The 26,505-nt window shown below is 47.0% G+C and overlaps 1 protein-coding gene across 2 annotated transcripts; it reads right to left on the reverse strand.

Annotated features, from left to right (window-relative positions):
* Positions 1 to 1,248: 1,248 nt before the first annotated feature.
* On the reverse strand, positions 1,249 to 26,497 carry APEX1 (apurinic/apyrimidinic endodeoxyribonuclease 1). Of its 2 annotated transcripts, none has more exons than XM_063913467.1 (5): positions 26,418 to 26,497; positions 24,268 to 24,384; positions 17,608 to 17,777; positions 6,129 to 6,321; positions 1,249 to 5,882 (listed from the first exon to the last, which is right to left on the reverse strand). In XM_063913467.1, the coding sequence occupies exons 2-5, from the start codon at positions 24,320 to 24,322 to the stop codon at positions 5,368 to 5,370; spliced, it is 933 nt and encodes a 310-aa protein (XP_063769537.1). In that variant the 5' UTR covers positions 24,323 to 24,384; positions 26,418 to 26,497; the 3' UTR covers positions 1,249 to 5,367. The 2 variants fall into 2 exon arrangements, with proteins under 2 accessions (XP_063769537.1, XP_063769536.1); XM_063913466.1 differs by lacking the exon at positions 26,418 to 26,497 and adding an exon at positions 25,772 to 26,160.
* Between the last annotated feature and the right edge of the window lie 8 nt (positions 26,498 to 26,505).

The following is a 26,505-nucleotide window of genomic DNA, read 5'->3' on the forward strand; positions in this document are numbered from 1 at the left end:
GTGTCAAATACTTTATGGGCCATATTCAATTAGCAGTGATAACGGACTTTTCACGTGAAAAGTCCGGTTTTCGGGTGAAAAACCGGACTTTTCACGTGAAATGCAATTACAGCCTATTCAATTATCCTGGAAAATTTATCGGTGATCATGTTTTCACTAATTTCACTTCACCTTCTCTGAAGCAGGTGAAAAGTTGGGAAAAGTCACTATTTTAAGGTAAAAATGTTTGGATATGGTACAGAACTCCTGGGACACCCCCCTTTATGACTAATTAGGCACGTTGAAGTTTTTAATTATTTTTAATTGGCCAATAATGACATGTCATTTTTGGGGTGAAAAAGTAAAAAGTGATGGAAATTGGGGTTCAAGGTATGGGACAGGTATATTGGGGTGCTTTATGAGTGGGACAGGTGTTTTTTAGGCTTGCAGATGGGAGTAATCGGTCTGTTTCCACTTTTTTTTAAAGTACCCTAAAATGACCCAAATATATACTTATACCCATTTTCATGTACCCCAAATTTAATGAGAGCATTTATTTTGCTCAAAAAAACTTGCTTTAATGAGAGCATTTATTTTGCTCAAAAAAACTTGCTTTCTATCATTTTTTTGCATTTAAAAAAAAATGCATATAACCGCCATTTCACACAATTTAAGTCCCCAAAAACTCTCTAATGATCTCTAACACACTTCTCTTCTGTTTTCTGTTTTCCTATGTTAGTTTAGCATTTTTTGGGGTACAGGCTGATTTCCCCATTTTCACCTGCACTTTTCACTGCAAGAATTTTCACGTGAAACCCGGTCGGAATTGAATAGGTCGAAAAATGGAGTGTTTTCGCGGCAATTTTCGGCCGATTGCAGCGAAAAAATTTCGGGCGAAAAATTGCCGCGAATTTGCGAAAAATTGAATATCCCCCTATGGCTTTTAAAGGAGTTTTTTTTTTACTGTTTTTGGTGTCGTTTTCTCCGTAAAGTGACGGGGAACCCAAATTAGTGCACCGTGTCCCTTTCACTAGGCAAAGGTTACTGTTCCAATCATAGTCCATGTGGATCGTTAAGTATGAAAAAATCCAAAAAATGAAAGAAAAAAATAAGTGAAAAACGCATGTCGACCTTTTGACCTGTCGTCCTAACGGCCATGTCGACCTAAGTTGGGTCGACCCAACGACCATATCCCGTGTATATAACATGACTATTACAGTTAATACAAAATGAAGTTGGAGCAGTAAATTAACAAGCAGGACAAAACAATGAGATTCAAAATCTTTATTGTTAAACATTATCTGCAAAATAACAGAGGGATCAAAACACAAAAATGCCTGTCATCCTTTCATAAAACAAAAACTATTCAGCTCTTTACTGCGAGGTGTGCACACCAATTCTGATAAACTAATCCAAGTATTTGTAACCGGAATGGTTAGAACATGTCAAAGATTGTGAATTAATCAGTATTTCAAAGCACAACCAGTCAATGATCATATAATTTAGAGGTTTCCAGTGTTTACTTAAATGAAAAAAAATAATAATAATTCAACTCTGATACCAAAGACAATTTATTATTTTAATCATTACATTTTGGCAGCTACAGTTACAGTGTCTTATTTTTGTTTAGGATGCCCAAAAAAGATCCAGATCAAACTGAGCAACCACATCGGTTGCCAACTTGCCAACACAATTGGGAAGACAGGCTGTACATTGTTTCTTCAGTGACTGGACATTGAAAACCATGTGAAGATCAACCCCAACATTTTTTTCCCCAGACAGCCCACATACAGAGAAAGCTTAGCCAGTTTAGATGAAAACAACTGCTTTGGCCAACAAGATGTACAGTATGTGTGTCACAATATTGAAACATCAGTTGCTTTTTATTGTACTGCAGATTAGATGCAGCTGTAGTGTTAAGAATTACCTGAAGGAATTGGGCCAAATTCAGTGGAGGACAATAATGCAGCAGCATTTGCAATTTTTGTTGCAGTTGCTACTGCAAATTTATGCTTATGCTGCAGCGGATGAGCTGGCTATTGAGGCACCCACCAGCTGCACAAATAGCCACACCATCAGACATTTGTGCAACCCCATGTTTGTTCAGAATGTCTGACTGTACATGGCCACTGCTGCCAGTGTACTGAATCTTCCAAAGCAGTCCATGACAGCGGCACCCCCCAATGAAAGCCACCCCCCAGGAATGCCTATTTGAATCGCATGAATCTCCATGCAATTCTGATCTGCATTCCCCGGCAGAAACCATCAGGTTGCATGCGCAGATTTAAAACACTGGGGTGTCCACCTCTGAATCAGGTCTGGTCTCACTGGACAGAAGAAATATTTCCAGAGAAAACTGGCTACTATGCAAAAGCCTTTGTAGAGATAATTCTATATGATGCAACACTGCGCCCTCATGCTGGGTACACACTGGACAATATATCGTCCGTTCTATAAGATAAAGTGTTAAATTTAACCACTGTACATCAATTGGTCCCATTGCAACTGGTATGGCTTGATATACAGTGGTTTAATGAAACACTTTGGGGGGTATTCAATGCTTGTCGGATCCTTTCCGACGGAAAGGATCCGACAATGCAGTATTCAATGAGTGACCAAAACCGACAGTATTTGGCCGTTCCCAACAATGCCAATCCGACTTTTTTTAAAGTTGGATTGACATTGTCGGAAACGGGGCCAAACCCTATTGGATTTGGATGCGGAATCTGACAAAACGCATGGATCCGCAGCTATTCCGCCAATCCACATGTTTTCCGACAAGTCGGAAAAACTGAAGGAGGACTGAATAGGTAGGGACACCTTCTGACCTAAAAAATTCAGAAAACTGCCGTCTTTCCAACAAGACAGCAGTTTCCGACAAGCATTGAATACCCCCTTTTGTCTTTTATCATTTGGGAGGAACGCTCATCTCACCTAAGAGGATTAATAAACCGTAAACTTGGGACAGCACCTAGTGAATCGCTCATTGTGGTTTACTTTGAAAAGATACACTGGACCCCCACAAACACAAAATCAATATACTAGAAGCACTGACTTTTTTTTTTTTGTATTACCAACTAATGTCACTGCCTTGTATTTAATAGCCTAGAACACTAAAAATCTAATTGTGATATCTTAGCTATTAAAGACAGTTCCGCTCTACTAAATGCTAAGAGTACAAATATTAAAATTTTAAACTCTAAAGGGGAATTAAATTACCCAATTGTCTCGCTGGGGGGCTATTCAATTAGAGCCGCGGCTTATCAGGAATTCTGTTTCACCTGCCTCAGGCAAACTAAACCAAATTGAAAACGGGGCTGTTTCTAGCTAAAAAAACCACAGGTTTCACAAACCCTGTGCGTTCGGGAGAAAATGTTTTGTTTGTTTTTCCCGGGTAGCCAATTGGATTGGCCGATAAAAAAATATCAGAGAAATATCAGGAAAATCAATGTTTCTTCTCCACTCATTGATGAATCCCCCCTAAATCGTAATGAAAGTAACTTCCATATATTCACAATTGTCTAAATAAAGAAAATAACCACATTTAAAAAGTTAACCCAAAATGAGTGCCATTTGTGGGTGACATAATCAATCACAAGGACTCTTCATGAATGTGGGCAACACACAAGCTTCACTTTCACAATGCTGTAAAACAACATGTAAAAAATAGCTGTGGCTAGTGATGGCAACTAATCTCTAACTAGTGATTAGATACCTCTGCCTAGAGTTCTGAGCTGCACAATAGATGCAATGCTCTGCAAATGGCCACTTGTGACTATTCTACCTGTAAGTGCTCCCATGGTTCTTGGGACTTCCCACAGGAGCAGCCACACTAAGCCACTGGCGCAGTCTTGTCAGACTCAGATGCAGCACACTGCTTGTGACAGGGCTACAGGTAGCAGCTAGTGTCTCATGGGTAGCTCAGAAATTGTTGAAACAGTGATACAACAGAAACACATATTAAGCATTTATAATTGGCTTAGATGTTTAAAGAGGACCTGTCCCCTCTGTAACATCAGTTTGTTTGCATGTTTGGGGTGCTTGGTGCTTCCCCACTGTGGAAACATTAAAGTAGTCATCATTTTCATTTTTAACGATCATCATTTTCCATTAAACTTGAGACCAGCACCTATTGCAATATTTCAGTCTCCAATAAAATAAAAAGTCGAAATAAAAAACTTTTTTCAAATTTATGTAAGAAAGTGCTTCTATTTACCACGCTCTATTAAGAGTTGTTCTTGGGCATAACCATCTGGATCATCTGTGTCCCATTGCTTTCATAACTATACACTTGTATGCTTTTCACACACACACACACACTTGAAAAATTATTTCCTTTCCACTACTCAACTTTCAGGGGTCTATTCATGAAGCAGTGAAAAGTGTGGAGAAGTGAGCCAGTGGAGATGTTGCCCATGGCAACCAATAAGCACTGAAATAACATTTATAAATTTGCATACTATACAATTGTACGGAGCAGCTGATTGGTTGCCTTGGGCAACTTCTCCACAGGCTCACTTCTCCACTCTACTCACTGCTTCATGAATAGACCCCTCAGAGTCTTCCCACAATGTAGGTAGATGTGTGGATGCCCAGTACTTTATTACACATACACAAAAAAAAATAACCTGCACTTTTTGGTTCCACTGTCTAATACTACTAGTAGAGAAATGTGTGATCTGTAATTGCTGGCTTCTTTTAGGAAAGCATTCAAACATTTGTATTAAAAAAACAAAGACATCTGATAAGTCTATTTCCTGGAAATTCAATCAAGCATAGAAAAAGAAAGATGATGTAGTAAATTTGGAATTCTATACCTCACACCCCTGCTTTATCATATATGCTTACAGTATGGACAAAGCATTTGCTGTTGATAACTCATCCTTGTTTTGATTACTCAAAATGGGAAAATCACATAGTAACCCATGAAGCTACAAGCAATGAGCACATACTCAAACTGTGTGTTATTATTATATACATCAGATATGGAGACTCCTGCACTTGGGAAATACAAAAAAAAAAAAAAAAAAAAAAGATTTATTTTGTTATAGAGTTAAAGTCTACATAGCAAGAGATACCTAAGGGGGAAAGCACCAATAAGTAAGCCTTATATGATGGCTATAGCGCACATCACCAACCACTGCACATGACCATAAGTAGCAGACAATAACCAGGGTGGAATACTTTTGTAAGTCTGTAACAATGAACAAAACATTAATATTTTCTGTATATTTAGCACTGGGTGTATGGAGCAGCATTCCTTGTCCACAGTGCTTTATACCAGATGGCGTGTAATCTTATGGTCATATACAGCGGGACAGTGTTCGTGGCGCCGCGGCCACATACATATTTGTATAGAGATACTGAACTGCTGATCAGGATTTTGCTTTATATGGCCATATAAAGGGTTATAGGGCAGTGGTCACTCCCCATAGCTTTGCTCCTGATCTTACTGTCACATAAGGATGGCCGCAAGGCTTTTGACAAGACAAAGTAATCAAGCCTCCACCCAACATTCTTAGCTCGGGAATTCATCATGTAGGTCCAGAAGGTATAAGCAAATGGCTTATCGGGATACAGCTCGCGGAAACTGTCCAGGAAGCCTTCATCCAGCAGTGTTCCAAATCCTTCTCTCTCCTGCGGAGTAAAGCCAGGTGTTTTCTTGTTGGTTTTGGGATTCTTCAGATCAATCTCTTTATGCGCAACATTCAAGTCACCACACAGAATGAGTGGCTTTTTGCCGTCTAGCCCCTTTAGGTAACCACGAAAGTCTACATCCCAGCGCTGGCGGTAATCAAGACGAACTAGGCCGCGGCTGGAGTTGGGAACATAAGCAGCAACCAAGTAAAAGGACTCAAACTCAGCAGTGATAACACGGCCCTCCTTATCATGCTCTTCAATTCCTGATGGAATAATAAACACAAAAGCAATCAGGTTTAGTCTGTACAGTACTAAGAAACAACTCTCACAACATACAGTATAACAATGGGGGTTTGGGGCTCACAAATATAGCGGGAGGGGGGCAATAGTTTATTTTCAATATTCACATATTAACGATGAACACAGCACTCTGAGCACAGTGTAAGTAAACCTTCCTATACCACAACTATCTTGTCAAATCTAACAAATACATGGGTGGGTGTACTTACCGATGCCATAAGTGACATTTACAGGCTCTTCCTTGCAGAGCATTGCGACGCCACTGTAACCCTCTTTTTCATCAGAGCAGGCCCAATACTTGTGAGGGTACTCAGGCATATCCTTAACATCTGATGGCAGGGCTTTCTCTGCACACTTTGTCTCCTGAAGGCATATGATGTCAGGGTCTTCTTCCCGTACCCACTATGCAGAATACAAAACAAAGATAGGTCATAATCTAAAATATTTACCTCCAGAAAAAGTAATAAAGGCTGGAAAGATAGATATGTATTAAAAAATAAACAACTTTGACAAAATAAGAATTTACTCACCGGTAATTCTATTTCTCGTAGTCCGTAGTGGATGCTGGGAACTCCGTAAGGACCATGGGGAATAGCGGGCTCCGAAGGAGGCTGGGCACTCTAGAAAGATCTTAGACTACCTGGTGTGCACTGGCTCCTCCCACTATGACCCTCCTCCAAGCCTCAGTTAGGTACTGTGCCCGGACGAGCGTACACAATAAGGAAGGATTTTGAATCCCGGGTAAGACTCATACCAGCCACACCAATCACACCGTACAACTCGTGATATGAAACACAGTTAACAGTATGAAACAATAGAGCCTCTCAACAGATGGCTCAACAATAACCCGATTTAGTTAACCATAACTATGTACAAGTATTGCAGATAAACCGCACTTGGGATGGGCGCCCAGCATCCACTACGGACTACGAGAAATAGAATTACCGGTGAGTAAATTCTTATTTTCTCTAACGTCCTAGTGGATGCTGGGAACTCCGTAAGGACCATGGGGATTATACCAAAGCTCCCAAACGGGCGGGAGAGTGCGGATGACTCTGCAGCACTGAATGAGAGAACTCCAGGTCCTCCTCAGCCAGGGTATCAAATTTGTAGAATTTTTGCAAACGTGTTTGCCCCTGACCAAGTAGCTGCTCGGCAAAGTTGTAAAGCCGAGACCTCTCGGGCAGCCGCCCAAGATGAGCCCACCTTCCTTGTGGAATGGGCATTGACAGATTTTGGCTGTGGCAGGCCTGCCACAGTATGTGCAAGCTGAATTGTACTACAAATCCAACGAGCAATAGTCTGCTTAGAAGCAGGAGCACCCAGCTTGTTAGGTGCATATAGGATAAACAGCGAGTCAGATTTTCTGACTCTAGCCGTTCTGGAAACATATATTTTCAGTGCCCTGACAACGTCTAGCAACTTGGAGTCCTCCAAGTCCCTAGTAGCCTAGGCACCACAATAGGCTGGTTCAGGTGAAACGCTGACACCACCTTTGGGAGAAACTGGGGACGAGTCCTCAATTCTGCCCTATCCATATGGAAAATCAAATAAGGGCTTTTACAAGACAAATCCGCCAACTTTGATACTCGCCTGGCAGAAGCCAAGGCCAATAACATAACCACCTTCCACGTGAGATATTTCAGATCCACGGTGTTTAGTGGTTCAAACCAATGTGATTTTAAGAAACTCAACACCACGTTGAGATCCCAAGGTGCCACAGGAGGCACAAACGGGGGCTGACTCTGCAGCACCCCTTTTATAAATGTCTGAACTTCAGGTACTGAAGCTAGTTCTTTTTGAAAGAAAATCGACAGAGCCGAGATCTGTACCTTAATGGAACCCAATTTAAGGCCCATAGTCACTCCTGCTTGCAGGAAATGCAGAAATCGACCTAGTTGAAATTCCTCTGTTGGGGCCCTTTCGGCCTCACACCATGCAACATATTTTCGCCATATGCGGTGATAATGAGTTGCTGTAACCTCTTTCCTGGCTTTAGTAAGCGTAGGAATGACTTCCTCCGGAATGCCCTTTTCCTTCAGGATCCGGCGTTCAACCGCCATGCCGACAAACGCAGCTGCGGTAAGTCTTGGAACAGACAGGGCCCCTGCTGCCGCAGGTCCTGTCTGAGTGGCAGAGGCCATGGGTCCTCTGATATAAATTCTTGAAGTTCTGGGTACCAAGCTCTTCTTGGCCATCCACGAGTATCGTTCTTACTCCTCGCCTTCTTATTATTCTCAGTACCTTTGGTATGAGAGGCAGAGGGGAGAACACATAAACCGACTGGTACACCCACGGTGTTACCAGAGCGTCCATAGCTATCGCCTGAGGGTCCCTTGACCCGGTGCAATATCTTTTATAGCTTTTTGTTGAGGCGGGACGCCATCATGTCCACCTGTGGCCTTTCCCAATGGTGTACAATCCTATTGGAAGACTTCTGGAGGAAGTCCCCATTCTCCCGGGTGGAGGTCGTGTCTGTTGAGAAGATCTGCTTCCCAGTTGTCCACTCCGGGAATGAACACTGCTGACAGTGCTAACACATGATTTTCCGCCTATCGGAGAATCCTTGTGGCTTCTGCCATCGCCATCCTGCTTCTTGTGCCGCCCTGTTGGTTTACATGGGCGACTGCCGTGATGTTGTCTGATTGGATCAGTACCGGCTGGTTTTGAAGCAGAGGCCTTGCCGGCCTCAGGGCATTGTAAATGGCCCTCAGGTCCAGAATATTTATGTGTAGGGAAATAACCTGACTTGACCAAAGTCCCTGGAAATTTCTTCCCTGTGTGACTGCCTCCCAGCCTCAAAGGCTGGAATCCATGGTCACTAGGACCTAGTCCTGTATGCCGAACCTGCGGCCCTCTTGAAGATGGGCACTCTGCAGCCACCACAGTAGAGATACCCTGGTCCTTGGAGACAGGGTTATCAGCCTATGCATCGGAAGATGCGATCCGGACCACTTGTCCAACAGGTCCCTCTGAAAAGTTCTTGTATGGAACCTGCCTAATGGGATTGCTTCGTAGGAAGCTACCATTTTTCCCAGGACTCGCGTGCAATGATGCACCGCTACCTATTTTGGCTTCAGGAGGTCTCTGACTAGAGATGACAACTCCTTGGCTTTCTCCTCCGGGAGAAACACTATTTCTGGTTTATGTCCAGAACCATCCCCAGGAACAGTAGACGTGTCATAGGAACCAGCTGTGACTTTGGACTGTTTAGAATCCAACCATGCTGTTGTAGCACTTTCCAAAATAGTGCTACCCCGACTACCAACTGCTCCTTGGACTTCGCCCTTATAACGAGATTGTCCAAGTACGGGATAATTACAACTCCCTTTTTTTTTTTTTTTTTTGAAGGAGTATCAACATTTCGGCCATTACCTTGATAAAACACCCTCGGTGCCATGTACAGTCCAAACGGCAGTGTCTGGACTTGGTAATGGTAATCCTGTACCACAAATCTGAGGTACTCCTGGCGAGGATGGTAAATGGGGACATGCAGGTAAGCATCCTTGATGTCCCAGGATACCATGTAATCCCCCTCGTCCAGGCTTGGAATAACCGCCCTGAGCGATTCCATCTTGAACTTGAATTTTTGTGTTCAAGGATTTTAAATATAAAATGGGTCACACCGAACCATGCGGTTTCGGTACCCCAACCCGTGTGGAATAGTAACCCCGTCCTTGTTGAAGTAGGGGCACCTTGAGTATTACCTGCTGGGAATACCGCTTATTAATTGCCTCTAGCACAGCCTCCCTGCCTGAGGGAGTTGTCAGCAAGGCATATTTTAGGAAACGGCTGGGGGGAGACATCTCGAATTCCAGCTTGTACCCCTGAAATACTACTTGAAAGAAACAGGGATCCACCTGTGAGCGAGCCCACTAATTGCTGAAATTTTTGAGACGGCCCCCCACCGTACCTGGCTACACCTGTGGAGCACCCGCGTCATGGTGTGGCCTCACAGGAGGCGGGGGAAGAATCTTGATTCTGGGAACAGGCTGACTGGTGCAGCTTTTTTCCCCTACCCTTGTCTCTGTACAGAAAGGAAGCGCCATTTGACCCGCTTGCTTTTCTGAAGCCGAAAGGACTGTACCTTTGTCTGTGAGGAAACCTGAGGTAAAATTATTTCTTCCCAGCAGTTGCTGTGGATACGAGGTCCCAGAGACCATCCCCAAATAATTCCTCACCCTTATAAGGCTCTCTATGCGCTTTTTAAGTCAGCATCACCTGTCCAGTGACAGGTCTCTAATACCCTCCTGACAGAATGGACATTACATTTATTTTGGATGCCAGCCGGCAAAATATCCCTCTGTGCATCCCCCATATATAAGACGACGTCTTTAATATGTTTTTATGTTTGCCAACTAGTATCCCTGTTTGACAGGGTCACCGACCACGCTGCAGCAGCACTATCTGCAGGTCTCAGTCTAGTACCGGAGTGTGTAAATACAGACTTCAGGATAGCCTCCTGTTTTTTATCAACAGGTACCTATTAAAGTGGCCGTATCCTAAGACGGCAGTGCCACCTTTTTTGACAAACGTGTGAGCGCCTTATCCACCCTAGGGGATATCTCCCAGCGTAACTTATCCACCTGGCGGGAAAGGGTACGCCATCAGTAACTTTTTATAAATTACCAGTTTCTTAACGGGGGAACCCACGCTTTCACACACTTCATTTATTCATCTGATGGGGGAACAAAACACTGCCTGTTTTTTCTCCCCAAACCTAAAACCCATTTTTAGAGGTGCTTGGGTTAAAGTCAGAAATGTATAACACATTTTTATTGCCGGGATCACGTCACGGATGTTCCTAGTGGATTGTGTATATGTCTCCACCTTGTCGACACTGGAGTCAGACTCCGTGTCGACATCTGTGTCTGCCATCTGAGAGAGCGGGCGTTTTTGAGCCCCTGATGGCCTTTGAGACGCCTGGGCAGGCGCGGGCTGCGAAGCCGGCTGTCCCACAGCTGTTACGTCATCCACCCTTTTATGTAAGGAGTTGACACTGTCGGTTAATACCTTTCACCTATCCATCCACTCTGGTGTCGGCCCCACAGGGGGCGACATCACATATATCGGCCTCTGTTCTGTCACCATATAAGCCTCCTCATTCAACATGTCGACACAGCCGTACCGACACACCGCAGACACACAGGGAATGCTCTAAACGAGGACAGGACCCACAAAAGCCCTTTGGGGGGACAGAGTAAGAGTATGCCAGCACACACCAGAGCGCTATATATATACAGGGACTAACTGAGTTATGTCCCTAATAGCTTTTATATAATATACTGTATACAGTGCCAAATTTAATGCCCCCCCTCTCTTTTCCCTCTTACTGTGCAGGGAAGAGCCAGGGAGCTTCCCTCCAGCCGAGCTGTGAGGGAAAAATGGCGCCAGTGTGCTGAGGAGATAGGCTCCGCCCCTTTTTCGCGGCCTATTCTCCCGTTTTTTATGGAATTCTGGCAGGGGTATTTACCTCATATATAGCCCCTGGGGCCATATATTGAGGTATTTTAGCCAGCCAAGGTGTTTTTATTGCTGCCTCAGGGCGCCCCCCCCAGCGCCCTGCACCCTCAGTGACCGGAGTGTGAAGTGTGTGAGAGGAGCAATGGCGCACAGCTGCAGTGCTGTGCGCTACCTTGGTGAAGACAGAGTCTTCATGCCGCCGATTTTCCGGACCATCTTCTTGCTTCTGGCTCTGTAAGGGGGACGGCGGCGCGGCTCCGGGACCGAACATCAAGGCTGGGCCTGCGGTCGATCCCTCTGGAGCTAATGGTGTCCAGTAGCCTAAGAAGCCCAATCCGGCTGCAAGCAGGCGAGTTCGCTTCTTCTCCCCTTAGTCCCTCGCTGCAGTGAGCCTGTTGCCAGCAGGTCTCACTGAAAATAACAAATTCTAAGACTATAACTTTCTAAGAGCTCAGGAGAGCCCCTAGTGTGCATCCAACCTCGGCCGGGCACGAAATCTAACTGAGGCTTGGAGGAGGGTCATAGTGGGAGGAGCCAGTGCACACCAGGTAGTCTAAGATCTTTCTAGAGTGCCCAGCCTCCTTCGGAGCCCGCTATTCCCCATGGTCCTTACGGAGTTCCCAGCATCCACTAGGACGTTAGAGAAAATAAGAATTTACTTACCGATAATTCTATTTCTCGGAGTCCGTAGTGGATGCTGGGGTTCCTGAAAGGACCATGGGGAATAGCGGCTCCGCAGGAGACAGGGCACAAAAAGTAAAGCTTTAGGATCAGGTGGTGTGCACTGGCTCCTCCCCCTATGACCCTCCTCCAAGCCTCAGTTAGGTACTGTGCCCGGACGAGCGTACACAATAAGGAAGGATTTATGAATCCCGGGTAAGACTCATACCAGCCACACCAATCACACTGTACAACCTGTGATCTGAACCCAGTTAACAGTATGATAACAGCGGAGCCTCTGAAAAGATGGCTCACAACAATAATAACCAGATTTTTGTAACTATGTACAAGTAATGCAGATAATCCGCACTTGGGATGGGCGCCCAGCATCCACTACGGACTCCGAGAAATAGAATTATCGGTAAGTAAATTCTTATTTTTGTCTATCGTCCTAGTGGATGCTGGGGTTCCTGAAAGGACCATGGGGATTATACCAAAGCTCCCAAACGGGCGGGAGAGTGCGGATGACTCTGCAGCACCGAATGAGAGAACTCCAGGTCCTCCTTAGCCAGGGTATCAAATTTGTAGGATTTTACAAACGTGTTTGCCCCTGACTAAATAGCCGCTCGGCAAAGTTTTAAAGCCGAGACCCCTCGGGCAGCCGCCCAAGATGAGCCCACCTTCCTTGTGGAATGGGCATTTACATATTTTGGCTGTGGCAGGCCTGCCACAGAATGTGCAAGCTGAATTGTATTACACATCCAACTAGCAAAAGTCTGCTTAAAAGCAAGAGCACCCAGTTTGTTGGGTGCATACAGGATAACAGCAAGTCAGTTTTCCTGACTCCAGCCGTCCTGGAACCTATATTTTCAGGGCCCTGACCACATCTAGCAACTTGGAGTCCTCCAAGTCCCTAGTAGGCGCAAGACACCACAATAAGCTGGTTCAGGTGAAACACTGACACCACCTTAGGGAGAGAACTGGGGACGAGTCCGCAGCTCTGCCCTGTCCGAATGGACAAACAGATATGGGCTTTTTTGAGAAAAAAAACACCAATTTGACACTCGCCTGGTCCAGGCCAGGTCCAAGAGCATGTTCACTTTTCATGTGAGATGCTTCAAATCCACAGATTTGACTGGTTTTAAACCAATGTGTTTTGAGGAATCCCAGAACTACGTTGAGATCCCACAGTGCCACTGGAGGCACAAAAGGGGGTTGTATATGCAATACTCCCTTGACAAACTTCTGGACTTCAGTAACTGAAGCCAATTCTTTCTGGAAGAAAAATCGACAGGGCCGAAATTTGAACCTTAATGGACCCCAATTTGAGGCCCATAGACACTCCTGTTTGCAGGAAAGGCAGGAATCGACCGAGTTGAAATTTCTTCGTGGGGCCTTCCTGGCCTCACACCACGCAACATATTTTCGCCACATGTGGTGATAATGTTGTGCGGTCACCTCCTTTCTGGCTTTGACCAGGGTAGGAATGACCTCTTCCTGAATGCCTTTTCCCTTAGGATCCGGCGTTCCACCGCCATGCCGTCAAACGCAGCTGCGGTAAGTCTTGGAACAGACATGGTACTTGCTGAAACAAGTCCCTTCTTAGCGGCAGAGGCCATAAGTCCTCTGTGAGCATCTCTTGAAGTTCCGGGTACCAAGTCCTTCTTGGCCAATCCGGAGCCATGAGTATAGTTCTTACTCCTCTACGTCTTATAATTCTCAGTACCTTAGGTATGAAAAGCAGAGGATGGAACACATACACCGACTGGTACACCCACGGTGTTACCAGACCGTCCACAGCTATTGCCTGAGGGTTTCTTAACCTGGCGCAATACCTGTCCCGTTTTTTGTTCAGACGGGACGCCATCATGTCCACCTTTGGTAATTCCCAACGGTTTACAATTATGTGGAAAACTTCCCCATGAAGTTCCCACTCTGCCGGGTGGAGGTCGTGCCTACTGAGGAAGTCTGCTTCCCAGTTTCCATTCCCGGAATGAAACACTGCTGACAGTGCTATCACATGATTTTCCGCCCAGCGAAAAGTCCTTGCAGTTTTTGCCACTGCCCTCCTGCTTCTTGTGCCGCCCTGTCTATTTACGTGGGCGACTGCCGTGATGTTTTATCCCACTGGATCAATACCGGCTGACCTTGAAGCAGAGGTCTTGCTAAGCTTAGAGCATTATAAATTTACCCTTAGCTATATATATGTGGAGAAAAATCTCCAGACTTGATCACACTCCCTGGAAATTTTTTCCTTGTGTGACTGCTCCCCAGCCTCTCGGGCTGGCCTCCGTGGTCACCAACATCCAAAACTGAATGCCGAATCTGCGGCCCTCTAGAAGATGAGCACTCTGTAACCACCACAGGAGAGACACCCTTGTCCTTGGATATAGGGTTATCCGCTGATGCATCTGAAGATGCGATCCGGACCATTTGTCCAGCAGATCCCACTGAAAAGTTCTTGCATGAAATCTGCCGACTGGAATTGCTTCGAAGGAAGTCACCATTTTTTTTACCATGGCCCTTGTGCAATGATGCACTGATTTTAGGAGGTTCCTGACTAGCTCGGATAACTCCCTGGCTTTCTCTTCCGGGAGAAACACCTTTTTCTGGACTGTGTCCAGAATCATCCCTAAGCACAGGAGACTTGTTGTCGGGATCAGCTGCGATTTTGGAATATTTAGAATCCACCCCTGCTGTTGTAACAGTATCCGAGATAGTGCTACTCCGACCTCCAACTGTTCCCTGGACTTTGCCCTTATCAGGAGATCGTCCAAGTAAGGGATAATTAAGACGCCTTTTCTTCGAAGAAGAACCATCATTTCGGCCATTACCTTGGTAAAGACCCGGGGTGCCGTAGACAATCCAAACGGCAGCGTCTGAAACTGATAGTGACAGTTCTGTACCACGAACCTGAGGTACCCTTAGTGATAAGGGCAAATTTGGGACATGGATCCCGGTTCGTTATCACTGCTCTGAGTGACTCCATCTTGATTTGAACCTTTGTAAGTGTTCAAATTTTTTTAGATTTAGAATAAGTCTCACCTAGCCTTCTGGCTTCAGTACCACAATATAGTGTGGAATAATACCCCTTTTCTTGTTGTAGGAGGGGTAATTTAATTATCACCTGCTGGGAATACAGCTCGTGAATTTTTTCCCATACTGCCTCCTTGTCGGAGGGAGACCTTGGTAAAGCAGACTTCAGGAGCCTGCGCAGGGGAAACGTCTCGACATTCCAAACTGTACCCCTGGGATACTACTTGTAGGATCCAGGGGTCCTGTACGGTCTCAGCGTCATGCTGAGAGCTTGTCAGAAGCGGTGGAACGCTTCTGTTCCTGGGAATGGGCTGCCTGCTGCAGTCTTCTTCCCTTTCCTCTATCCCTGGGCAGATATGACTCTTATAGGGACGAAAGGACTGAAGCTGAAAAGACGGTGTCTTTTTCTGCAGAGATGTGACTTAGGGTAAAAACGGTGGATTTTCCAGCAGTTGCCGTGGCCACCAGGTCCGATGGACCGACCCCAAATAACTCCTTTTCCTTTATACGGCAATACACCTTTGTGCCGTTTGGAATCTGCATCACCTGACCACTGTCGTGTCCATAAACATCTTCTGGCAGATATGGACATCGCACTTACTCTTGATGCCAGAGTGCAAATATCCCTCTGTGCATCTCGCATATATAGAAATACATCCTTTAAATGCTCTATAGTCAATAAAATACTGTCCCTGTCAAGGGTATCAATATTTTTAGTCAGGGAATCCGACCAAGCCACCCCAGCTCTGCACATCCAGGCTGAGGCGATCGCTGGTCGCAGTATAACACCAGTATGTGTGTATATACTTTTTATGATATTTTTCCAGCCTCCTGTCAGCTGGCTCCTTGAGGACGGCCCTATCTATAGACGGTACCGCCACTTGTTCTGATAAGCGTGTGAGCGCCTTATCCACCCTAAGGGGTGTTTCCCAACGCGCTCTAACTTCTGGCGGGAAAGGGTATACCGCCCATATTTTCTATCGGGGGGAACCCACGCATCATCACACACTTCATTTAATTTATCTGATTCAGGAAAAACTACGGTAGTTTTTTCACATCCCACATAATACCCTCTTTTGTGGTACTTGTAGTATCAGAAATATGTAACACCTCCTTCATTGCCCTTAACGTGTGGCCCTAATAAGGAATACGTTTGTTTATTCACCGTCGACACTGGATTCAGTGTCCCTGTCTGTGTCTGTGTCGACCGACTAAAGTAAACGGGCGTTTTAAAACCCCTGACTGTGTTTTTGAGACGTCTGGACCGGTACTAATTGTTTGTCGGCCGTCTCATGTCGTCAACCGACCTTGGCGCGTGTTGACATTATCACGTAATTCCCTAAATAAGCCATCCATTCCGGTGTCGACTCCCTAGAGAGTGACATCACCATTACAGGCAATTGCTCCGCCTCCTCACCAACATCGTCCTCATACATGTCGACACACACGTACCGACACACAGCACACACACAGGGAATGCTCTGATAGAGGACAGGACCTACTAGCCCTTTGGAGAGACAGAGGGAGAGTTTGCCAGCACACACCAAAAACGCTATAATTATATAGGGACAACCTTATATAAGAGTTTTCCCTTATAGCATCTTTTTTATATATTTCTAACGCCAAATTAGTGCCCCCCCTCTCTGTTTTAACCCTGTTTCTGTAGTGCAGTGCAGGGGAGAGCCTGGGAGCCTTCCCTCCAGCCTTTCTGTGAGGGAAAATGGCGCTGTGTGCTGAGGAGATAGGCCCCGCCCCTTTTTCGGCGGCCTCGTCTCCCGCTCTTAACGGATTCTGGCAGGGGTTAAATATCTCCATATAGCCCCCGGAGGCTATATGTGAGGTATTTTTAGCCAAAAAAGGTTTTCATTTGCCTCCCAGGGCGCCCCCCTCCCAGCGCCCTGCACCCTCAGTGACTGCCGTGTGAAGTGTGCTGAGAGGAAAATGGCGCACAGCTGCAGTGCTGTGCGCTACCTTAAGAAGACTGAGGAGTCTTCTGCCGCCGATTCTGGACCTCTTCTCGTTTCAGCATCTGCAAGGGGGCCGGCGGCGAGGCTCCGGTGACCATCCAGGCTGTACCTGTGATCGTCCCTCTGGAGCTAATGTCCAGTAGCCAAAGAAGCCAATCCATCCTGCACGAAGGTGAGTTCACTTCTTCTCCCCTAAGTCCCTCGTTGCAGTGATCCTGTTGCCAGCAGGACTCACTGTAAAATAAAAAACCTAAGCTAAACTTTTCTAAGCAGCTCTTTAGGAGAGCCACCTAGATTGCACCCTTCTCGGTCGGGCACAAAAATCTAACTGAGGCTTGGAGGAGGGTCATAGGGGGAGGAGCCAGTGCACACCACCTGATCCTAAAGCTTTACTTTTTGTGCCCTGTCTCCTGCGGAGCCGCTATTCCCCATGGTCCTTTCAGGAACCCCAGCATCCACTAGGACGATAGAGAAATGTTATTACCCAGCAAACAAAAAATGTAACAAGAAACATATGCAGACTTGAAAACATATTTGCATAGAAGAAATGTACTGTCCTCACCGACAACCCTTCTTTTTTGACCCAAGCTCTAATCCCATCAACATTCCAGGAGCTGATCTTCCATGTGTATTTCTTTCCGTCATCTGTGGTTAACTTGTCAGGGGAATCCTCATACAAAATCACAGGTTCTGGCTCCTTACCGCCTTTCTTTCCCTTTTTTTGTTCAGGTTCTAAGGGATACAAAGGAATGTTTCCAGGATCAGACCCTTTCTGACCCAGGTTGCTACTAAAACCCTTATCCACTCACTGTTCATATCCAGACTGGACTACTGTAATCTCCTCCTGACTGGCATCCTTGACAACTACCTCTCTCCACTCCAATCTCTCCTCAATGTTGCTGCCCGGCTCATCTTCCTCACCAACCGCACTACATCCACCTCACCTCTCTTACAAGACTTTTACTGGCTTCCCTTCCCTTTCAGAATCCATTTCAAGCTTCTCACATTTACTTACAAAGGCCTCACCCACTCCTCTCCCATTTACATCTCTGACCTTATCTCCTTTTACACTCCCACCCATCCTCTTCGTTCTGCTAATGCCTCTACTGCCTACTAATTACATCCTCCCACTTCCAAGATTTTTCATGTGCTCTTCCCTTTCTCTGGAATTCTCTACCTCTCCCCCTTTCTAAAAAAACTTCAAACAGGCTCTCAAGACCCAAGTCTTCACCAAACCCAGCCAAATCTCACCCTAACCCCCTGTTCCACTCTTTCTGTCAACCCAGTCTGTCTGCACCTCCCCTTTAGAATGTAAGCTCGCACGAGTAGGGCCCTCTTCCCTTATGTGCTTATCCTTTTCTTACTTTAATAATCTTCAACTGCACCAAATCCCGCGGCCTTTTGCCACCTCATACTAATTTCAGTGTAATCTGCTGGTGTAATTATGTTTATTTACCCTGTACTTGTCCTATATTGTCTTCAACTGTAAGGATCTGTTTTCCTGTTTTGATTATTTGTTTTTGTACTCTGTAATTGGGCGCTGCGGAACCCTTGTGGCACCATATAAAATAAGATTTTACTTACCGATAAATCTATTTCTCATAGTCCGTAGTGGATGCTGGGGACTCCGTCAGGACCATGGGGAATAGCGGCTCCGCAGGAGACAGGGCACAAAAGCAAGCTTTTAGGATCACATGGTGTGTACTGGCTCCTCCCCCTATGACCCTCCTCCAAGCCTCAGTTAGGTACTGTGCCCGGACGAGCGTACACAATAAGGAAGGATCTTGAATCCCGGGTAAGACTCATACCAGCCACACCAATCACACCGTACAACTTGTGATTTGAACCCAGTTAACAGTATGATAACAATGAAGTAGCCTCTAAAAAAGATGGCTCACAACAATAATAACCCGATTTTTTGTAACAATAACTATGTACAAGTAATGCAGACAATCCGCACTTGGGATGGGCGCCCAGCATCCACTACGGACTATGAGAAATAGATTTATCGGTAAGTAAAATCTTATTTTCTCTAACGTCCTAGTGGATGCTGGGGACTCCGTCAGGACCATGGGGATTATACCAAAGCTCCCAAACGGGCGGGAGAGTGCGGATGACTCTGCAGCACCGAATGAGAGAACTCCAGGTCCTCCTCAGCCAGGGTATCAAATTTGTAGAATTTTGCAAACGTGTTTGCCCCTGACCAAGTAGCTGCTCGGCAAAGTTGTAAAGCCGAGACCCCTCGGGCAGCCGCCCAAGATGAGCCCACCTTCCTTGTGGAATGGGCATTTACAGATTTTGGCTGTGGCAGGCCTGCCACAGAATGTGCAAGCTGAATTGTACTACAAATCCAACGAGCAATAGTCTGCTTAGAAGCAGGAGCACCCAGCTTTTTGGGTGCCTACAATATAAACAGCAAGTCAGACTTTCTGACTCCAGCCGTCCTGGAATTATATATATATATATATTTTCAGGGCCCTGACAACGTCTAGCAACTTGGAGTCCTCCAAGTCCCTAGTAGCCGCAGGCACCACAATAGGTTGTTTCAGGTGAAACGCTGACACCACCTTAGGAAGAAACTGGGGACGAGTCCGCAGTTCTGCCCTGTCCGAATGGAAAATCAAATATGGGCTTTTGTAAGACAAAGCCGCCAATTTTGACAATCGCCTGGCCGAGGCCAGGGCCAACAGCATGGTCACTTTCCATGTGAGATATTTCAAATCCACAGATTTGAGTGGTTCAAACCAATATGATTTGAGGAATCCCAACACTACGTTGAGATCCCACGGTGCCACTGGAGGCACACAAGGGCTGTATATGCAATACTCCCTTGACAAACGTCTGGACTTCAGGAACTGAAGCCAATTCTTTCTGGAAGAAAATCTATAGGGCCGAAACTTGAACCTTAATGGACCCCAATTTGAGGCTCAGACACTCCTGTTTGCAGGAAGTGCAGAAATCGACCTAGTTGAAATTTTTTCGTGGGGCCTTCCTGGCCTCACCCACGCAACATATTTTTACCACATGTGGTGATAACGTTGTGCGGTCACCTCCTTCCTGGCTTTGACCAGGGTAGGTATGACCTCTTCCGGAATGCCTTTTCCCTTAGGATCCGGCGTTCAAACCGCCATGCCGTCAAACGCAGTCGCGGTAAGTCTTGGAACAGACAAGGTCCCTGCTGGAGCAGGTCCTTTCTTAAAGGCCGATGCCACGGTTCCTCTTGGAACAGACATGGTACTTGCTGAAAGCAAATCCCTTCTTAGCTTCCGAGGCCATTAGTCCTCTGTGAGCATCTCTTGAAGTTCCGGTTACCAAGTCCCTCTTGGCCAATCCGGAGCCACGAGTATAGTTCTTACTCCTCTATGTCTTATAATTCTCAATACCTTGGTTATGAGAAGCAGAGGAGGGAACACATACACCGACTGTTACACCCACGGTGTTACCAGGACGTCCACAGCTATCGCCTGAAGGTCTCGTGACCTGGCGCAATACCTGTCCCATTTTTTGTTCGGGCGGGACGCCATCATGTCCACCTTTGGTCTTTCCCACCGGTTCACAATCATGCGGAAAACTTCCCGATGAAGTTCCCACTCTCCCGGGTGGAGGTCGTGCCTGCTGAGGAAGTCTGCTTCCCAGTCGTCCACTCCCGGAATGAACACTGCTGACAGTGCTATCACATGATTTTCCGCCTAGCGAAAAATCCTTGCAGTTTTGCCACTGCCCTCCTGCTTCTTGTGCCGCCCTTTCTGTTTACGTGGGCGACTGCCGTGATGTTATCCCACTGGATCAATACCGGCTGACCTTGAAGCAGAGGTCTTGCTAAGCTTAGAGCATTATAAATTTGCTCTTAGCTCCAGTATATTTATGTGGAGAGAATTCTCCAGACTTGATCACACTTCTTGTGTGACTGCTCCCCAGCCTCTCAGGCTGGCCTCCGTGGTCACCAGCATCCAATCCTGAATGCCGAATCTGCGGCCCTCTAGAAGATGAGCACTCTGTAATCACCACAGGAGAGACACCCTTGTCCTTGGATATAGGGTTATCCGCTGATGCATCTGAAGATGCGATCCGGACCATTTGTCCAGCAGATCCCACTGAAGAGTTCTTGCGTGAAATCTGCCGAATGGAAGCGCTTCGTAATAAGCCACCATTTTTACCAGGACTCTTGTGCAATGATGCACTGACACTTTTCCTGGTTTTAGGAGGATCCCGATTAGCTCGGATAACTCCCTGGCTTTCTCCTCTGGGAGAAACACCTTTTCCTGGACTGTGTCCAGAATCATCCCTAGGACCAGCAGACGTGTCGTCGGAACAACTGCGGTTTTGGAATATTTAGAATCCACCCGTGCTGTCGTAGAACTACATGAGATAGTGCTACTCCGACCTCCAACTGTTCTCTGGACCTTGTTCTTATCAGGAGGTCGTCCATTTTCTTTGAAGACGAATCCTCCTTTCGGTCATTACCTTGGTAAGGACCCGGGGTGCCTTGGACAATCCAACGGCATCGTCTTGAAACTGATAGTGACAGTTCTGTACCACGAACCTGAGGTACCCTTGGTGAGAAAAGGCAAATTTTGGGACATGGAGGTAAGCATCCCTGATGTCCCGGGACACCATATAGTCCCCTTGTTCTTTGCTATCACTGCTCTGAGTGACTCCATCTGGATTTGAACCCTTGCAAGTGTTCAAATTTTTCAGATTTAGAATAGGTCTCACCTAGCCTTCAGTACCACCATATAGTGTGGAGTAATACCCCTTTCCTTGTTGTCGGAGGGGTAATTTTATTATCACCTGCTGGGAATACAGCTTGTGAATTGTTTTCAATACTGCCTCCCTGTCGGAGGGAGACATTGGTACAGCAGACTACAGGAACCTGCGAGGGGGGAAACCTCTCGACATTCCAATCTGTACCCCTTGGATACTACTTGTAGGATCCAGGGGTCCTGTACGGTCCCAGCGTCATGCTGAGAACTTGGTAGAAGCGGTGGAGGGCTTCTGTTCCTGGGAATGGGCTGCCTGCTGCAGTCTTCTTCCCTTTCCTCTATCCCTGGGCAGATATGACTCTTATAGGGACGAAAGGACTGAGGCTGAAAAGACGGTGTCTTTTTCTGCAGAGATGTGACTTAGGGTAAAAAAACGGTGGATTTTCCAGCAGTTGCCCTGGCCACCAGGTCCCATGGACCGACCCCAAATAACTCCTCCCCTTTATACGGCAATACATCTTTGTGCCGTTTGGAATCTGCATCACCTGACCACTGTCGTGTCCATAAACATCTTCTTGCAGATATGGACATCGCATTTACTCTTGATGCCAGAGTGCAAATATGCCTCTGCGCATCTCGCATATATAGAAATGCATCCTTTAAATGCTCTATAGTCAATAAAATACTGTCCCTGTCAAAGGTATCAATATTTTTAGTCAGGGAATCCGACCAAGCCACCTCAGCTCTGCACATCCAGGCTGAGGCGATCGCTGGTCGCAGTATAACACCAGCATGTGTGTGTATACTTTTTAGGATATTTTTCAGCCTCCTATCAGCTGGCTCCTTAAGTACGGCCCTATCCGTAGATGGTACCGCCACTTGTTCTGATAAGCGTGTGAGCGCCTTATCCACCCTGAGGGGTGTTTCCCACCGCGCCTTAACTTCTGGCGGGAAAGGGTATACCGCCAATAATTTTCTATCGGGGGAAACCCACGCATCATCACACACTTCATTTAATTTATCTGATTCAGGAAAAACTACAGGTAGTTTTTTCACCTCACACATAATACCCTTTTTTGTGGTACTTGGAGTATCAGAAATATGTAACACCTCCTTCATTGCCCTTAACGTGTGGCCCTAAAAGAAAATACGTTTGTTTCTTCACCGTCGACACTGAAATCAGTGTCCGTGTCTGGGTCTGTGTCGACCGACTGAGGTAAATGGGCATTTTACAGCCCCTGACGGTGTTTGAGACGCCTGGACAGATACTAATTTGTTCGCCGGCCCTCTCATGTCGTCAACCGGCTTGCAGCGTGTTGACATTGTCACGTAATTTCCATAAATAAGCCATCCATTCCGGTGTCGACTCCCTAGAGAGTGACATCACCATTACAGGCAATTTGCTCCGCCTCCTCACCAATATTTTCCTCATACATGTCGACACACACGTACCGACATACAGCACACACATAGGGAATGCTCTGATAGAGGACAGGACCCACTAGCCCTTTGGGGAGACAGAGGGAGAGTTTGCCAGCACACACCAAAACGCTATAATTATCCAGGGACAACCTTTATATAAGTGTTCCTTTTATAGCATTTTAATATATATACATATCGCCAAATCAGTGCCCCCCCTCTCTGTTTTAACCCTGTTTCTGTAGTGCAGTGCAGGGGAGATCATGGGAGCCTTCCCACCAGCCTTTCTGTGAGGGAAAATGGCGCTGTGTGCTGAGGAGAATAGGCCCCGCCCCCTTTTCGGCGGGCTTCTTCTCCGGAGTTTTAGATATCTGGCAGGGGTTAAATACATCCATATAGCCTCAAGGGCTATATGTGATGTATTTTTCGCCATACAGGTATTATACATTGCTGCCCAGGGCGCCCCCCCCCAGCGCCCTGCGCCCTCCGTGACCGCTGTGTGAAGTGTGCTGACAACAATGGCGCACAGCTGCAGTGCTGTGCGCTACCTGATGAAGACTGAGAGTCTTCTGCCGCCTGGTTCCGGACCTCTTCATCTTCAGCATCTGCAAGGGGGGTCGGCGGCGCGGCTCCGGGACGAACCCCAGGGCGAGCCCTGTGTTCCGACTCCCTCTGGAGCTATGTCCAGTAGCCTAAGAATCCAATCCATCCTGCACGCAGGTGAGTTGAAAATCTCTCCCCTAAGTCCCTCGATGCAGTGAGCCTGTTGCCAGCAGGACTCACTGAAAATAAAGAACCTAAAAACTTTTTCTAAGCAACTCTTTAAGAGAGCCACCTAGATTGCACCCTGCTCGGCCGGGCACAAAAACCTAACTGAGGCTTGGAGGAGGGTCATAGGGGGAGGAGCCAGTACACACCATGTGATCCTAAAAGCTTGCTTTTGTGCCCTGTCTCCTGCGGAGCCGCTATTCCCCATGGTCCTGACGGAGTCCCCAGCATCCACTAGGACGTTAGAGAAATAAAGGATAATAATAATAATACTACTGTTAACGGTGGTGGTCGTACATCACCAGTCTATCCTTATGTAACACACTATTTACCCTCATTCTCCACAGATTCAGCCTTCACGTCTTCCTTCTTCCCTCGTTTCGGCATTCTGGTGATGACGTAAATCAGACGCACAGAGAGTAGAGAACGCAGCGTTTTGAATATCGTACCTGTGAAAGGCAAAGGAAGAAGTCTAATGAACCTTACCGGAATAGAGTATGTTGGGGGGGGGGGTTTAAGACATGAATGCATTTGCACCTCCAATTGCATTTTAAGAAGATAGTAATTGAAAGGCAGATACTTTCATAGAGAGCAACAGAGAAGAGGATACTCCCATAGGGTAGATGCTAGATCCAAGTGGTCTAAGGGACCTTTTATGTCAGGGGGAGGAGGCAAGACACAAGGGGGAGGAGTTAGGCCAGCGGGATAGTTTTTCTACTATCCACGCCACCAACTATTACCTTTAGTAATCAGGTGGCGAGCGAAGCGGAGCGAGCCACCGAGCGGCGAGCCCACGAGGGTACTTTTCAGGTACCCTGTTCGGCCGTAGTTCCTCCCCCTGGTGATGTGTCTCCTCCCCTAGTGACGTCAGAAGGTCTCTTCTCCCCAGCGGTGCAAGTATGCGGTTACGGGTGGGTACGGCGTACCCTTAAGAATTTCGCCGTGGGTACGCCGTACCCACACCGACGGGCTACCGCTGATGTGAGGGGAGGAGAGCGCAGCCTGCGCATCTCCTGCCCTCAGTGTCTTCGTTCAAATCAGCGCCGCCCGTGAGCCAATCAGAGCTTGCGGAGCTTTGATTGGCTCACGGATCGGCGCTGAAGATTGAACTCACCAGCCGGAGACTGAGGGGAAGGAGAAGCGCAGGCTGCGCTCTCCTCCCCTCACACACGGGAGACAACACAACAGCAGCAGCGGTGAGCTGGGGAAGGGGGGGGGGGCAGCACTGTGGGGGGCAATGTATATCTGGCACTGTGGGGGGACAATGTATACCTGGCACTGTGGGGGACAATGTATACCTGGCACTGTGGGGGACAATGTATACCTGGCACTGTGGGGGACAATGTATACCTGGCACTGTGGGGGGCAATGTATATCTGGCACTGTGGGGGACAATGTATACCTGGCACTGTGGGGGACAATGTATACCTGGCACTGTGGGGGGCAATGTATACCTGGCACTGTGGGGGGCAATGTATACCTGGCACTGTGGCGGGCAATGTATATCTGGCACTGTTGTGGGCAATGTATACCTGGCACTGTGGGGGGCAATGTATATCTGGCACTGTGGGGGGCATTCGTGTATCTGGCACTGTGGGGGAATTCGTGTATCTGGCACTGTGGGGCATTTGTGTATCTGGCACTGTGGGGCAACGTGTATCTGGCACTGTGGGGCAACGTGTATCTGGCACTGTGGGGCAACGTGTATCTGGCACTGTGGGGCAACGTGTATCTGGCACTGTGGGGGTCATATGTGTATCACGCCCACATTTTCATTGGCCACGCCCCATATGGCATTTGGCCACACCCATTTTTGCGCGCGCGCGCACACAGTACCTGTAAGACATTTTTTCTACTTGCACCACTGCTTCTCCCACTCCGATTTAGAACCAACCATGGTAATTAGACCAAAAGGGTACCAGGACGGACATACAGTACTAGGGATGGAAAAAGTCAGTTTCTGCAAAGCACCGAGAGCCTATGCCTCTTCACAGAGATGAGTAACACCTATGGGAGCAGCAATCCCTCCTCCTTTTCTCTATCACAAAAACAGAGATACAGTAGGAGAGGTGGCGGCTGCCTGCGTGCACCTTTTCCATACTGGCATCACATGATGGCATACCTAGTAGAAGCTAGTGACACTGCCAGATTACACATAGCAATGTGGTCACCGACGGGCTGTGCAATGAGCACAAGCAGCGTTTACCCTAGAGATGTGTGCACAAGCAATGCCAGCCTACATCACGCCGCTACATAATATACATACTGGTGGCACTCTCAGCGTATACGTGTGTATAGGGGGCATCCGATGCTGAGGGCGCTCGCTATTAGCCCAGCCACGCGCTGCAGACACGTATGTTACACGGCTGCAGCTTCAGGCACTGCAAATGGGCACGACTATTCCTGGCACATCGGGCCCAGCCTGGCATGCACGCGCGACCCATTGCCCGGTACCGGCGTGCCTATATGATGATCACTGTACCTCCGCACTGGCGGCCCCAGCAGCTGCAATGTGAGATCCCCGCAAACACAACACAAAGACGCCGGAGCGGAAGTTCCACGCGCTGCTG

The sequence above is a fragment of the Pseudophryne corroboree genome, chromosome 1 (genome assembly GCF_028390025.1).
Source record: "Pseudophryne corroboree isolate aPseCor3 chromosome 1, aPseCor3.hap2, whole genome shotgun sequence".
Taxonomy (NCBI): domain Eukaryota; kingdom Metazoa; phylum Chordata; class Amphibia; order Anura; family Myobatrachidae; genus Pseudophryne; species Pseudophryne corroboree.